Genomic DNA, 14,838 nt, shown 5'->3' with positions numbered 1-14,838 from the left:
TGCCTAAGCTAGCCATTGGGAGATGCTGGCCAGAGGGGTGTGTCCCCTCTCACAGAGATAGGCACTTAAGTTCCGGCTGCAGGGAGGCACCTAACTCTGCTTGTGATTCTGAAGCTGAGAACCCTCCTTGGAATTAGGCGCCCTATGCCATTTGAGCAAGAAGCCAGGTGAAGAAGAGGCCTTTCCTCATAATTTTTCGCCCGGTGGTGAGGGTGCTCACCTGGGATGTGGGAGATCCCGGGTTCATGTCTCCTTCTGCCTGAAGTGGAGAAGCTGTTGCACTGCAGATATATAATTAAGGACCCATTGGAGCAGGAAATCTGGATCCTGGGTCTCCCCCATCCTGGGTGTGCTCTAACCAGCAAGTTATGGGGTCATGCTCATATGAGTGTGCTCTCCCTCTCTCCGTGTGTCTTAAAGACTCTGCAGCAGGAGAGACTGAGGGAGCCCCACATGAGAAAAGCCCATTGCCCAAAGGTTAGAGCACTCACCTGAGAGGTGGAAGATCCCTGTTCAGATCCCTTCTCCCAGATGCGTACCCTAACCATTGGGCTGTAAGTTATGAGGGAAAGCCTGGTCCACATCTTTCCCTCGCCCCCATCTGTTTTGGGTAAGCTCCCCTCTGAGGACTCGCAGGCAGCCTCTGGGCACTCCTGCTGGATCAGGCCTCTCTGGTGAGCGAGGCATCAGCGTGCCCATCTTCCACCAGTTTGTGGATGGCTCCGGGGCTCAGGCCCGTGGGCACCCACAAGAAGGCAGCCGTGTGCATGTCCAAAGGCAGAAACATAGGTGACAAGGGAACTCACGCTGCAGAAACATAGGCGCCAAGCGTGTTTAGGTGTCTACAGGGTTCAGCATCGAGTGGTCCCAAAACGGGGACTGAGGAACCTAAAACAGGGACATGGGCACCTATCTTCTTTTGTGCATTCAGCCCTCAGTGCTTAATCTCTCTCTGCCTCGATTCCCCATCTCTGTAATGGGGATAATGATACTTTCCTGCCTCACAGGATTGCCTTGAGGATAAAATTCATTTATATTTAGCAGGTGCTCAGATATTCTGAGGGTCAAATGAGCAGATAGGTAGACTGGATTGTAGGGCATTCCCTGCTCTTTAAAAAAAAGTGTCAAGTGAACTTTAGTGTTGGGTTTTCAGGTCTCCTCTGAAAGCTCCCCACACACAATATATCTGCTCATAGGAATGCAGGGCTGAGACTCCCAGACCCACAACTATAATCTAGCCCTGCCGACCTGCCCACGCTGTCTGCCACCTCCATTTAAGCGAATTGGAATGGAGGCCTCTCAGCACCTTGGAGAATCAGGCTCTTGTTGAATAATTGTGATAAATCAAGATACAGCAAGTTTGGCGGATGACACAAGGGTGGACTTCAGGCCTATCCAAGAAAGAACTGTACCTTACGAGGACCTCGTTCCTTAGCTCAGTAGAGGGGGCACAGGATCATAGAAATTAGAGATGGAAAAGGCCCATTTGATAACCAGCCTCTCTCCTGCCTGCTCTGCAGTTTTAAACATGTCTACGCTACAGGGCTGCCACCACTACCCTGATGCCCTTGGGAGACAACCGCACAGCAAAACTGATTCCACTGCCAGGGCTGTTTTCCAGATATTCATTTTCATTTGCTCAGTTTCATCTACTTAGTCTTAATTAATAAGCATTGATTAACCCTAAACAATTGTTTCCCACTCCTTGACATTTACATATTTTCAAATAGTTGCAGATGCTGTCTGTCCATCCTCATACATACCCATGTATCCATCCCCAACCATGCTCATGTATCCATCCATCCCCATACATATTCATCTATGCACCCATCCATCTATCCATCCATCCATCCATCCTGATTCTTCTCCACCTATCTATTCATCCCATCTATCCATCCAATCATCCCCATCCATCTCCCCATCCATATCCATCCATCTGTCTATTCCCATACATACACATCTATCCATCCATCCCCATTCATACCTATCTATCTATCTAGTCTAATTCATACCTTTCCATCCATCTATCCCCATTCATACTCATCTGTCCATCTATACTCATTCATACCCTTCTATCCATCCATCCATCCATCCTCATTCATGCCCATCTGACCATCTGTACTCATTCATACCCTTTCATCCATCCATCCACACTCAAACATCTCTCTATCTCTCTATCTATCTATCTGAGAGACAAGCTGGGTGAGCTAATATCTTTTATTGGACCAACTTCTGTTGAGGTAAAAAGACATTACCTCACCCATCTTGTCTCTCTAATATCGCGGGACCAATATGGCTACAACATCACTGCAAATATCCATCTACCTAGCATTCTCCATACATCTCTCTCTCTCTCTCTCTCTCTCTCTGTTATTATCGTGGTCCCATGTTCCTGCCCTTCCGTTTAGCTGACAGTTTGCCAAGCTCCCTGGCACACACATCCTGCAAGGTGTTGTTCACCTTCTGAATGGCCCTGAGCCCCACCGTCTCCACAGATTCCCTTGCATCTTTCTTTTGAACCTGTGCTCTTACAGAAATGAACAGCAAAATGATTGACTTCGAGACCTTCCTGCCCATGCTCCAGCACATCACCAAGACCAAAGACACTGGCACCTATGAGGACTTTGTGGAAGGCCTGCGGGTGTTCGACAAGGAGGGGAATGGAACAGTCATGGGTGCTGAGCTCCGCCATGTTTTGGCTACTCTGGGTAAGAAGAAACTTTCTTCATATAATTTCAACTTTGAGGTCTTTTCAACCCAGCTGGTAACATACTGACTGCTGTGAATGTGCATCACTGCTCTCTGCGGGACAGAAAGGCAGGTGCACTTAAGCATCTGGGATGATTATGTCTCCGTCTAGTGCAGGCCTGCACAACATAAGGCCCGCGGGCTGAGCCTCACTGTGCGGCCCGCAGGGGGATTCTAAATCCCCCACACACGGCGCTCTGCGGACAGTCCAGAGCCCTTTGAATCCCGGCCGCGGCTGGGAGTCAGAGGGCTCTGGGCTGCCCGCAGAGATTCCCAGCCGCGGCTGGGATTTAAAGGGCTCAGGGCTCCCTGCAGTGACCAGCAGCCCAGAGCCATTTGAATCCCGGCTCCGGCTCCGGCGGCGGGGCTGGCTGGGATTTAAAGGGCTCAGGGGTCCCCGCGGCTGCGGGCAGCCCAGAGCACTTTGAATCCCGGCCTGTGGCCGCTGATTGCCCCCTCCCCGGACACCTACCCCAACTGCCCCCCAGCACCCCCCACCCCCTATCTAAGCACCGCTGGTCCTTGTCCCCTGATATCCCTCTCCCGGGACCCCTGCCCCTAACTGCCCCCCAGGACCCCACCCTCTATCTAAATGCCACGTGCTCCTTGTCCCCTGATTTCCCCCTCCCAAGACCCCTGCCCCTTGGGACCCCACCCCCTATCTAAGCCTCCCTTCTCCTTGTCCCCAACTGCCCCCTCCTGAGACCCTCCCAACTCCCCCCCCAGGACCCCACCCCCTACCTGTCCCCTGATAAACCCCTGGGATTCCCATGCCTCTCCAACTGCTGCCTGTCCCCTGACTGCCCCCCTGAACCTCCGCCCCATCCAACCCCCCCTGCTCCCTGTCCCTTGACTGCCTCCTGGAACCCCCTACCCCTTCTCCAATCCCCCAGCCCCCTTACCGTGCCACTCAGACCAGCGTGTCTGGCTCTGTGCAGCTCCAGACACGTTGCTGCCATGCTCCCCCGCGGAGCCCACAGCCCCCCCTCCCCCCTCCCCCCAGCACCTGCCTTCCAGATTTGAACACCTCAACATTCAGGTGTTCACCCACAAAAGCTCATGCTCCAAAAAGTCTGTTAGTCTATAAGGTGCCAAAGGATTCTTTTGCTGCTTTCTCAAAATTCAGGAGTGCTCAAGTTCAGTTTGGGCAGCTGTTACTTCATTTCTCCCAAATCAAATATACTGATCCACTGTAACTTGCTGTAGAAAAAGTAGGATAAAATTGAGCAAGAAATGCTTATTAGGACTGGAATTGCTATTTTCAACAGCCATTGCCTCTTTGTTTGTTTAAAGGGAAGACAGTGATATTGCATTGGCAAATTCCCCATAGAAAGAAAGAGTGGAACAAAAGAATAATAAAGGCAGCTCAACTTTTCCTCATTTATGGAGGACAGTCTTATAATATGCATCCAGATATCCTCCAGTCACACAAGCTGAAAATTGTTCCACTTTACTGCAGCTCTGTAACCATATGGGAACCAATCCTGTCTGTGTTCTGTGCACATCCAAAATTCCTGCTGAATGACCCGCCCTGGGAGCGAGTTACCAGTGACCCAGGGCTGGGGCAGCAGCGGGTGGGGGGAGGGCACTTGTGGGGAGGAAAGGGGGAAGCCCCGCACTGGGGCAGCAGGGGGTGTGGGTGGGGGGGGAGCCCAGGACTGGGGCAGCAGGGGGGGTACAGGGGGAGCCCAGGGCTGGGACGGGGGGCAGCCAATTTTTTTTTTGCTTGGGGCAGCAAAAAACCTAGAGCCAGCCGTGCCAGGTTCCCCCAGCCGCCGGAGCCCCGAGCCCTTTAATTTGCCCCTGAGGGCTCCCAGCCACCTCTTCAGCTGGGAGCCCCCGGTTGATTTAAAATAAAGTATCACCTCCCCACCCCCAACCTTCCTTTTTGGCCCACAGCTGTTTTGGTGGGGCGGCGCTGGGGAAGGAGGGTTGGTTTCCGCAGGGCTGGGCGGCCCTGGGGTGGGGTGTTTCTGCGGGGCCGGGAGGTTTCGTCCCTCGGCTGTTTTCTTTGGACTAATGTGGCCCTCGCCGCTTTACGAGTTGTGCAGGCCTGGTCTAGTGTCAGGGGTTATAAGAAGTCCTAAAATGATTCCAGCTCAGGAAAATTGTCTTTCAGCTCAAATGTTCACAGGTTTTCTCTCTCTCCGAGTTCTGAGTTCTCTCTTTCTAGTTCTATCATCCTATTCCCCCTGATAACTGTTCATTTATATGGCCAAAGAATTGCCCAGCTCTGGCAGACACTTTCTTTGTAAACTGTGAAAAACTCATCTGTGTCTTTGCTGGTTTTCTTTAGTTGCATAGACTTATGATGAAGGCATTCCATTTTAGCTCTATCTCTGCTAATGACACTTGACAAGATTAAAACACAATTTTAAATGGCAAGTTCCCTTTTCACCATTTATGCTGTTTGTTTACTTTGGGGTCCAAATTAGGGTGACCAGAGTCCCGATTTTATAGGGACAGTCCCAATATTCAGGGCTTTGTCTTATATAGGCACCTATTACCACACACCCCCGCCACACACACACCGTCCTGATTTTTCACACTTGATATCTGGTCACCCTAGACCAAATTCAGTGCCGAGGCAAGTGGTCCCAATGCCAGTGAGGTCAGGGGAGCTGCGTCCATTCAAAGCATCTTGGACAAAGAAACTAGTTTGCTCAGTTTTGTCAATTTAGCTAGACATTTCCCCTTTCTGGTTCTCCTGCCCCAGCACAACACTGTCATGCCTGGCTTTCAAGCCCCAGTGGGGAATATTTCAATCCAAAGGAAAATCATTGAGTTAGCAAAAAAGTCAGTACATTTTAATTCAGATTAAGACTTCTAAGAGCCCCAACTGGTGTAAATCTGGGTTCAGTGGAATGACATAGATTTCCACCAGCTGGCCCAATGCACTCAAAATCAATGGTGTAAAATCGGATTAACACAGCGGTGAAGTCAGCCCAGTATATTTTATTTTAAATGCCATCTATATTTTTGGCTAAAGCTACCTGCCAATTTCACTTTCCAGCTGAAAAATAGGTTGACACCGACATTTTAAAATCTGCACACGTATCTTGTTACTGATTAGCAGGTCTGAAGTGGCTTTTTGCATGTATTTGGCTCTATATGTCAGGGGGGAAGCTTTTTAATTCGCCATTAAGCAGTTAATAGAAAACCTGTTGAGTATGACTTCACATCCATGGACTCTTAAATTGCAACATACTTTCCTGGCAGTTACATACGGTGCTGAATAAGACCCTTAAACAAACCCCACGAAAGTCACTGGAAAGATTTGCATTGACTTCAAAGGACTTTTGAGCAAGGCCAAATCTTCAGCCAGTGAAAACTGGTGTCGCTTCCTTGGCTTCAATGGAGCTCCAGCAGTTTATACCAGCTGAAAATTTGGCTTGTTCTGCACACCAGTAGGCAGACATGTAGCTGCTCTGTCAGCGTCCGACTTTGAAGTTTCATTGCAACAGGCATGCGAAGCAGGGTAAAATTGTTAGCTCATTGTGGGCCTGTGCCAGGCGATTATTATATACTGCGACTATGGGGTTGCTTTAAAGGTACCAGTAAATACCGAGGCCTCATTCACATAAAAAGAGACAGTCCCTGCCCCCAAAGAGCTTACACTCTAAAGAGACTAGACAGACACAGGCTGGGAGAAGAAACAAGGGCCCACAGAGAGGAAGAAACTCCCTTCCTCGTGTGACTAGTCCTTGGGCCTGACTCTGCTCTCGTTTACACCAGCGTTGAAATCCAGATTGGTCCAGTGCAGTCGTGATGGGGCCGTCATGAAGAATTCAGATTTTAAAGCAGACACCGCGCCAGTCTTCAGTTTCAAATGGGACGTGCTAAGGTGCAGGGAAGCCAAGGGGGAGACAAGCAGGGAAGCCAGGAATGGGCTCAGGGGCAGAGACCATGGCAGGCTGGGGGCACGGAGGTGGGGAACGGGCTAAATGCTCAGCTCATGTTGTGGTCACTTGGGCAGGAAAGTTCAATCCAAACCAAGGGGCAGGAGAGATTGTGCAGGCTCTGCAGCACCGGGGGAAGGTGAGGGGAGATGGGGCCCAGCGGGGCCCACCCACAGAACCAGCACAGTGCAGGGGAGAACTCCCAGCCACTGATGGAGGCAATAGGACCCACGCTCTGGCCTCCCGCTCTGTGGACAGGGCCAGGCAGCGTCGCAGCCCATGCAGAAACTGTAGCAGGGATTGGCCAGGCACTGGTGATGTCATCGGGATGCTTCCTACAGGTTGGACTCTGGACAGACTCTGCCCTGTGCTGACTGAGACTGGCTGTTCTCCCCAACCCTTCTCCCACAATATCTTCACTTCAGCCTCACTCCAAATGCCCCCCGTTCTCCCCTCCTCTCTCTCTCCTCCCTCTTCTGCCCTTCCCGGCCCTCCTTCTTTAAGTCTTCTCCCTCCCCTTGCCTTTCCATTCTCTGATCCCCTCCTAACAGAGCAGAACTCAAAAGAAAAACCGTGGCACTAACATGACATTTGCCAACCATCACAAATGATCACCCCTGCTTGTGTGTTATGCTCCTTGTCCCCTACTCCGAATCTGTCTTGCCTATTTAGACTATTGGGGCCAGGACTGTCTCTTACTCCTTGTACAACACCTCGCACAATGCGGCCACATTCTTAAGCAATCCCTAGGCACTACCATAAAAATATTAATCACAGTGTTGCTAACCTGAAGTATTCAAAAATCATGAGATCAGTTTAAAAACATGAGAGTTTTTAAAAAATAAACTAAGTTATTTTTAGTTGTCTTCTGGTCTCAGAGCAATTAGGTTAACCTGGGTCATGTTCTTAGGGTTTTCTCTACAACTAGAAACTCACTTTTTTAGAAAAAAAAACGAGAGCTGAGATTCTCACTTAATCACAGGACTCCTGGAGTTGGGGCTTTAAGAAAACTATACTCACAATTAAATTGCCAGAGTTGGCAACATTGTAAATCATAATCATAGTTAGTGCTATCTAAAATACATTATTTCTATAAATTAGTCTCTGTTAACACTCCAGATGGCTCCATGCTTTGCTCCCAAGAGCACCATTTCAATCAATATGTGTCGTGCCACTGATTTCAGTGGGAGTTGGAGCAGACCCTGAAAGACCAGAGGTCCTGGGTTACATCTTGGATCCCTTCTGGATCTAAAACTCAAAGCTAAACTGAAATGACGTTACTATGAGTTTTCCTTGAGTGATAACTGAGGGAAAAGGTCCCATTGATGCCAAAATCCCATTGATTTTAATTGATTTCATTAATTTCAGTGGAAGTGAGGTGCCTAAACACATCTAAAAATCTGGACCTCAGGACTTTAAGATTTTGCCCCTAAAGTATATTTATACTTAGAAAAGTGATAATGTGAAAATGATATGGTGAGGATTTCCACATTTGTTCAGAGTCACTGGCTTTTAAATCAAATTTCCTCCATTTGCAAGCCCTAAAGTGGATTTTTAACACTCAACATTGGGATCTCTCTCTCTCTCTCTCTCTCTCTCTCTTTTCTTATGTGGCATCCATCACCATAGCACCTGAGCACTTCTTAAGTATTAAAAACGCACGTTAACAACACCTTATTTCATCTGGGTTCTTTTTGCTACTTCGATCATCAGTGTGAAATGAAGAAGGTATGCGAGGTAGCACAGAATCTGATTCTCTCCCACACCTGTATGGGAGAATTGAAAAGTTTGATTTCTCCACACCAAGTCAGCAGCTATGACTTGAAGACAGACAAACAGACAGATAGCTGCTAAGATGAGAAAGAAGGTGCTGTTATTGTGTAGGCAGTTTTTGGATGGTGACCACTACCCAACCCAAGCGATGGTTCGGACACATAAAATCATAGAATCATAGAATATTAGGGTTGGAAGAGACCTCAGGAGGTATCTAGTCCAACGCTCAAAGCAGGACCAACACTCCTAAACACTGAGCAGGAATTTGTTTTTTTTTCTATCCAGGTGAGAGGTTGAGTGAAGAGGAGGTCGATAAGCTAATGGCTGGCCAGGAAGATGCCAATGGTTGTATCAACTATGAAGGTATGAGGTGGTTAGGGTTGGATTCATCTCACAAGACTTAGTGTCAATAAGCCTGCGAAAGTTTGGCTCAACGATGGGCCTCAACCGCAAAGCTATGATTTGGATCTGACCTTCCCCAAAGTTTGGGTGCCACTCAGATATGGGCTAGAGAGACCATTAGAACATACTGTAGATATTATTTTAAGGATCTGTAGAGTACTTGTCACCATGGCACCTGGGGGCTTATTTACAAAGCTAAATTGCATTCATTATGCAAAACGATGAGAAAGGAGTGGAATTAAATAACAACAGTGCTGAACAGATGCAGAATGCTCCTGAAGTGAAGGAAATAGATGCTAAACGATCTCTTTCTATTCATTCCAGCTTTTGTGAAGCACATCATGACCAACTGAACACTCGGTGAGCCTCTTCCTTCTTCATCCCTCAATCCCATCATTTTTTCAGTTTTCCCTGTTGGCTTTTCAGCCTCCTCCTCATCTGGGGGGTGTGGGGTCACATGTAGCTGGAACTCAGCCTTTTTCTCCAAAGACCTTGTTTCCAAAGCCACAGTCTAAGATGCCCTGGATGCTGAGGAGAATTGCCTGACCAGCTAGCCCTCCACTGTGAGTTGGTATCTACAGTTCAGTTTATATACTGGGGATATTTATCCCCTTCAGATCATTTTCAGGAGACCACAAGGCAAATACCCTTGTGAATGGTCATTATGAAATCTAAAGCTATGTTTTCATTTCAGTTTTGTCCAGGGTTATATTTCCAATTTGCTCTTCCATCTCTGTTCTGGAAAACAGCACTTTTGGGTGTGAGGGCGTTTCAGAGACAAAATCTTTCAGGGCTAGATTTTCAGCTCTTAAATCAATAGCTTATTGCACAAGAGGCTGGAAATAATGTATCCCCATCACCCTGATAACAAGAGGCCCAATTCAGAACCTATTGCCTGATCACCCACCCCACCAATTTTGGGGAGAGTAAAATAAAACTCGCCCTTACTTTTGGCTTATCTCTTGCTAGCTGCCATAATATAGGCCTTTGAAAAGAGGGTGAAGGGTGGATGCGGGAACCATGGAATCAATCTATGTCTCTGAGTTGGGCTTGGAAAACCCATCATTGTGTGAAATGCCAATGATCAGTCACAGGGGATGAACATTTTCAGTGGGCTGTAGGAGGAACTCGGACGAGAACTTCCGTTCAAGAGAGTTACGCATAATTTTCCACACCGCACTGGATCTAAAGTGCAATGAATCTGTGACCTACCTTCTGAAAACTCTAGTGATTTAGGGTGCTTACATTTTTGGTAGTCCAATGTAAGATACCCTAAAAGGGCTTCACTTTCAGAAGATGGGCGCTCAGCACTTTCTGAAAATCAGGCCCCTTAGAGGTGGCCCAAACTGGACGCCTGAAAACTGAAGACCCTAAAAATCACTCATCACTTTTGAAAATATAGCTGTGCAATTTAAAGGCTTTGCTGCAGGGGTGAAAGTAAGCCGGTCCGGTCCGGTACAGCGTGCCGGGAAAAAGTAGCCACCAGTACCGGCCCGTACCGCTGACTTTAAAACGCTGCCATGGCAGCACTTTAACATCACTGCCTCTTTGGCATCCCCCATGGGCCCTTTAAATCGCTGCTGAAGTCCCGGTCAGCGCGGACCAGGTAGCACAGATGGGCTGGCTGGTGGATGCTGACCCCAGCTCCACCCCTTCTGCCTGAGGCCCCGCCCCTTTTCTGGGGTGGGTCGGGTGGGTGGGGGTCAGAGCTGGCCCCATACCAGTGAAAGCTCAATTTTACTTTCACCCCTGCTTTGCTTCCTGTAGGGAAGACGAGAAGAAACTGATTGGGGAGGAAGTCACGGGTAAACGAAAATGGTTGTCTAAATAGAAAGAAGTAACTCAAGCTTATGGTTCTAAATCCAGATTCTCTGTTACTGGCCACACACAACACTGATTCTCCATCTTTATGGGCAGCTTTCCCAGGTTTCCAGATGAAGCCCTCCGTTGTTCCAGGCAGTACCTTTGGCCTCCCGTTCAGTAATGCGTTCTCCAAACCACAATAGAGCTTAAGTACCTCAAACCCAAGTCTCGCCGTTCCAAACTGGCTGAACTTCATTTCCAGTATTTACTACCCATGGTTTTCTTATCCCTTCCTGGAAAACATTTCTGCATGTCTTATCCCCGTATTTATATCTTGACAGCCCATGGGAAAAGTTTGACCTAAGAACCAACCACCCCATTTGTTTCGCAAAGGATCTGATAGGCCAGGAAAGAGATTGGCTTCATTTGGACCAGTTCCTTTCTCTTCAGCTTTGGTTTATTTTTCTACCCATGCACTGACTAGGCCCAGCTTGTGAGATCCATGCTTAGCTTGTGAGATCTGACACTGTCACAGCCCACAGTGATAGGACAGCAAAATTGTAGCTTTTTGGTTTTGTGTTTCTCTGAGGCCCAAGAGAGTGAGTTCATTTGAGTCAGAGTCAAGTCCAGGTCTCCAGTACTTTGGTTCCAAAATATAATTTGCCACCAAAATGTGAGTTGGCTTTAAACAGCTGCTGTTTTCTTGTCACCGTCCAGTTCTCTTTCTTTCAGGCCTCTCTCTCTCATCCTTATGTACACACTGTTTTAGCTAATGCCTAGCATGTTTAAATCCCCCCCAGCCCACATCCAAAATGGACCGTGTCCACAGCTAACATAATTCATCATGATTATTATTTAGAGATAGTCCCAAATCGAACACATGCCACCTCACCGCAGCGTTGGGAAAATTCGGATCTGGAGCCCAAACTGATAACAGACTTCTAACCGTATAACAAGCCAACTCCAAACCCTGGATATGAATCCATCTGAGTTTTGTGGCGATTTAGATCTGAATCTGAATTAGGAGCATGGCTCTGATTAATGGGTCAAACCAAAGCATCAGGCCTGAACATCCTAAGCACCCAGGGAAGCGTGGATCTGGAGCCAAATGCAGTAGCTTAAGTGATCTGTGTTCTTCTTGTTTATGGTCATTGGTTATCACAACTAGTTTGCCTGTTTGCATCTTTATTCTCAACCACAGACTGGTCCCTCCACTTACTCTCCAACCGGCTGCTGCAAACTCTTGATAATACAGTATAATTTGTTACATCCTCTGCTAGTGAATCCTCGGTTTATTTTGTTAGATCTCTCAGCCAAGTGCTTTTCTGGCTTTCAGCCAGCTCTTGTTGCTTCACATTCAGCCTGGCCGTAGGGAAGCATTCTCAGATTTGCTGCTCTTTTCACTTCTTACGCTAATAACTTAGAAAAGGTACAAGGCACAGGCGATGCTGTTCCCTCGCTGTGGGATGGAAACTGTGGTCAGATAAGAGTGATGACTGCAATATAAGAAACGAGATAGGGAGGTAGTATGGTATAGAGGATAGGACACTGGGCTATAACTCGCTGTTCCTGGCTCTGCCACTGGGCTGCCATATGTCCTTGGGAAAGTCACTTTGCCCCTTTGTTCTTCTATTCCCTTTTCTGTGTTTTTATTTAAGACCCTAAGCTCTTCAGGGCAGGGATTGTCTTTCACTTTGTAGCACAGTGGGACCCCAATCTCTGGCTCTTACTGCAATTTAAATAATAACACGAGAGTGAAAATCAATTTGCTGTTTCATTATTGAGAATCCGAGTGCAGATCCAAGAGAATCTGAAGCCTGTTGGGGCTTTGCTTTTTGCTGTTTTTTTTTCCCCCTCGTGCTTAAAAATAACTTTGTTTTTAGGACAAGACAGATTCTGACGAACCCCCAATGCTGGCCTTGGATTTCAACGTAACAGGAATGTCTCTTCATTTTCCAGCCCAGATTCCTGTTACAAAGCTACAAAATGTCCCAGCCCTGAGGTTATTTGGATAATTTTTTTTCCCATGGGAGGATGGGTGGCCTTTACAGAAATGTGGTGATCAGAAGGAACTGGGGTGAATTATGAGTACTTTGGCAGTCTCATTGCTCTCTGATACAAGAGAGGAAACAGTGACTTGATAGATATAGGCTTGGGGGAAGGATATTTCACTTATTTCATACCAAAAAGAACTGGAAGATCTGAAATTTAGCAGAGTTTTTTTTCCCTCTAACACAACTGGAGCCATCTCTTTGCATTTGTTGTGTCTGGAGGAATTTGAGGCTTCAAAGTTAGCTCACAAGTGGGGTAGAATAGGTGGAATTAACACTGATCAGTGTAGAGATCTCTCTGGTGTGCAGGAAATATTCTCTGGGGGTGTATTGGTCCTTGAGGAAATGTGGGGGAGGGATGCGTAATACCCACCAATGCACCATCAAATGCAACCTAATGCATCACCTTCTGGGATGTAGAAGGCACAAGTTTAGTTTCAACCTGAATAAAGCACCTTTTTTGGCATGAAGTATGGGCATTTTAACTTGTTTTTGTGTCAGTTAAAAGGTGTCACAAAGTCCACCTTGTCCATAAAGGGCTCTTCCAGTTCAACCGCCTGAATGATGGAGTAAGTGAAACGTCTACCCCAGTTCAGATTGGAGAATGTTCTGATACACATGCCTCTTGTTACTGTAGCTTTTCTCATTAAAGCATTCTTTTCTCATGTGTGGGGGTCTTGGTTCCTTGTTTGCTGCATTGTGTGCGTGTGGGTGTGTATTAGAGAGGGGCCATAGCTAAAGCCACAAGTCTGAACTGCAGATCGGGGTCTGAATTTCTCATTTCTGGGAGGGGCATAACAAAATCATGGCTCCAACCCTTCCGTGCTGTGGTGATTTGAGGTGCATTCCAAATCTGATGGCAGGACGTTTGGATTCTGTGTTCGTACATTTTAGAGCTTACTTCCCTCTACTGCAGAAATCCCTGGGTGAATGTCTATGGCTGGTGTTATGCAGGAATGCAGAGTCCATGATCACAAGTGCTTAAAACCAATGGATCCATTGAGACAGTCTGTACAGTTTCAAGCTGCAAACTTGGATCTGAATCCGCAGCTGAGATTCTGGTTAGGTCCAACCGAATAGATAAAACTCAGCCATTTTCTCCAAGGGGAGACAAAACATCCCTTCGATGCCATCTAGGCAAGCCCCTGAAATGATTTAGGTCACAATGAAATTTGCTATGCACTGGTCTATATAAAACATTTTGCAAATACTTGCTACCCATGCAAGCGATAGAAGCTTGGCGGCACTGACGAAGCTGTGTATGTAGAACCCCCTAATCACCCAGTTACCTTCTTAAATGCCGATCTCCTTACAGGTTGTGATGGACAGGCCTGGGTTCTTCTGGAGCCTGCCACCCACTCCTCAGTGTGTAACTTCTTGATTCTCTTTCCATAGGCATTTATTTGGCAGTGCTTCCCTCCCCTCCTTGCTCCTTCCTGGCAGGGTCACCAGGGCAGCTTGGGAGGAAAATTCTGACCACAGGGTGACCCCGACTTACTTTCCAGAGAGTTGGAGACTTCCAAGAATTAACGCAAACACAAACAAATCATTGTATTAAACAGGAGAGAAATATAACCTAACAGGGTAGAGCGTTATTCTCAGGGTCACCGATGCCCACGTTGATAATACCCGTGAAGTTTCCCAGTCATGTGACCTGATATAACCTGATAATGTGACCTGATAATGTCATGTGACCTGATAAAGTCATGTGACCTGATCATGAAAACGAGTATCCCATTGGTACCCATATTTTGTAGGGGCCCTCGATGACTTGTGACCACGATATCTTCTGTGCAGCACTTAGCGATGCGGCTGACTGGGCTCAGTACAGCCCCAAAGACTCACAAGTGGGATAAGGTGGTGAGACCCTCCGCAGGTTTAATGGGCAACAGGTAATAAAATTCCCAAGCCCTGACCCCCTGGCTCGAGGACACAGTTCACCGGCTAACTAAAAGATGGTGACTCATAATTCTGTGAATGAGCCTCAGGTTCAGAGAGGACTCTGGACTTCTCAGTTACTGCAGAGGGGCTAATGATCACTGCTGGCAGGCGTCCTTTTCATGCAGGAGTCAGGCTGCTTCTGGCCCCAGGATTTCCCCTCACCGCAGGGTGCTGAGTTCAAGGTGCAGATTACAAAACTATACTGAATTCCAAACTTTGGT

General features: G+C 47.5%; 1 protein-coding gene across 1 annotated transcript in view; it reads left to right on the top strand.

Annotated features, from left to right (window-relative positions):
- MYL3 (myosin light chain 3) overlaps window positions 1-13,307 on the top strand; it is a 47,270-nt gene extending 33,963 nt beyond the window's left edge. Inside the window, exons 4-7 of the mRNA XM_045005745.1 lie at window positions 2,535-2,708; window positions 8,706-8,783; window positions 9,147-9,182; window positions 12,509-13,307. Of these exons, the coding sequence (XP_044861680.1) occupies window positions 2,535-2,708; window positions 8,706-8,783; window positions 9,147-9,175 (281 nt within the window). The 3' untranslated portion in view covers window positions 9,176-9,182; window positions 12,509-13,307. The remainder of the gene's footprint in view (window positions 1-2,534; window positions 2,709-8,705; window positions 8,784-9,146; window positions 9,183-12,508) is intronic.
- Window positions 13,308-14,838: the final 1,531 nt, after the last annotated feature.

The sequence above is a fragment of the Mauremys mutica genome, chromosome 2 (genome assembly GCF_020497125.1).
Source record: "Mauremys mutica isolate MM-2020 ecotype Southern chromosome 2, ASM2049712v1, whole genome shotgun sequence".
NCBI lineage: Eukaryota > Metazoa > Chordata > Testudines > Geoemydidae > Mauremys > Mauremys mutica.
This window is presented reverse-complemented; position numbering and strand designations above follow the sequence as displayed.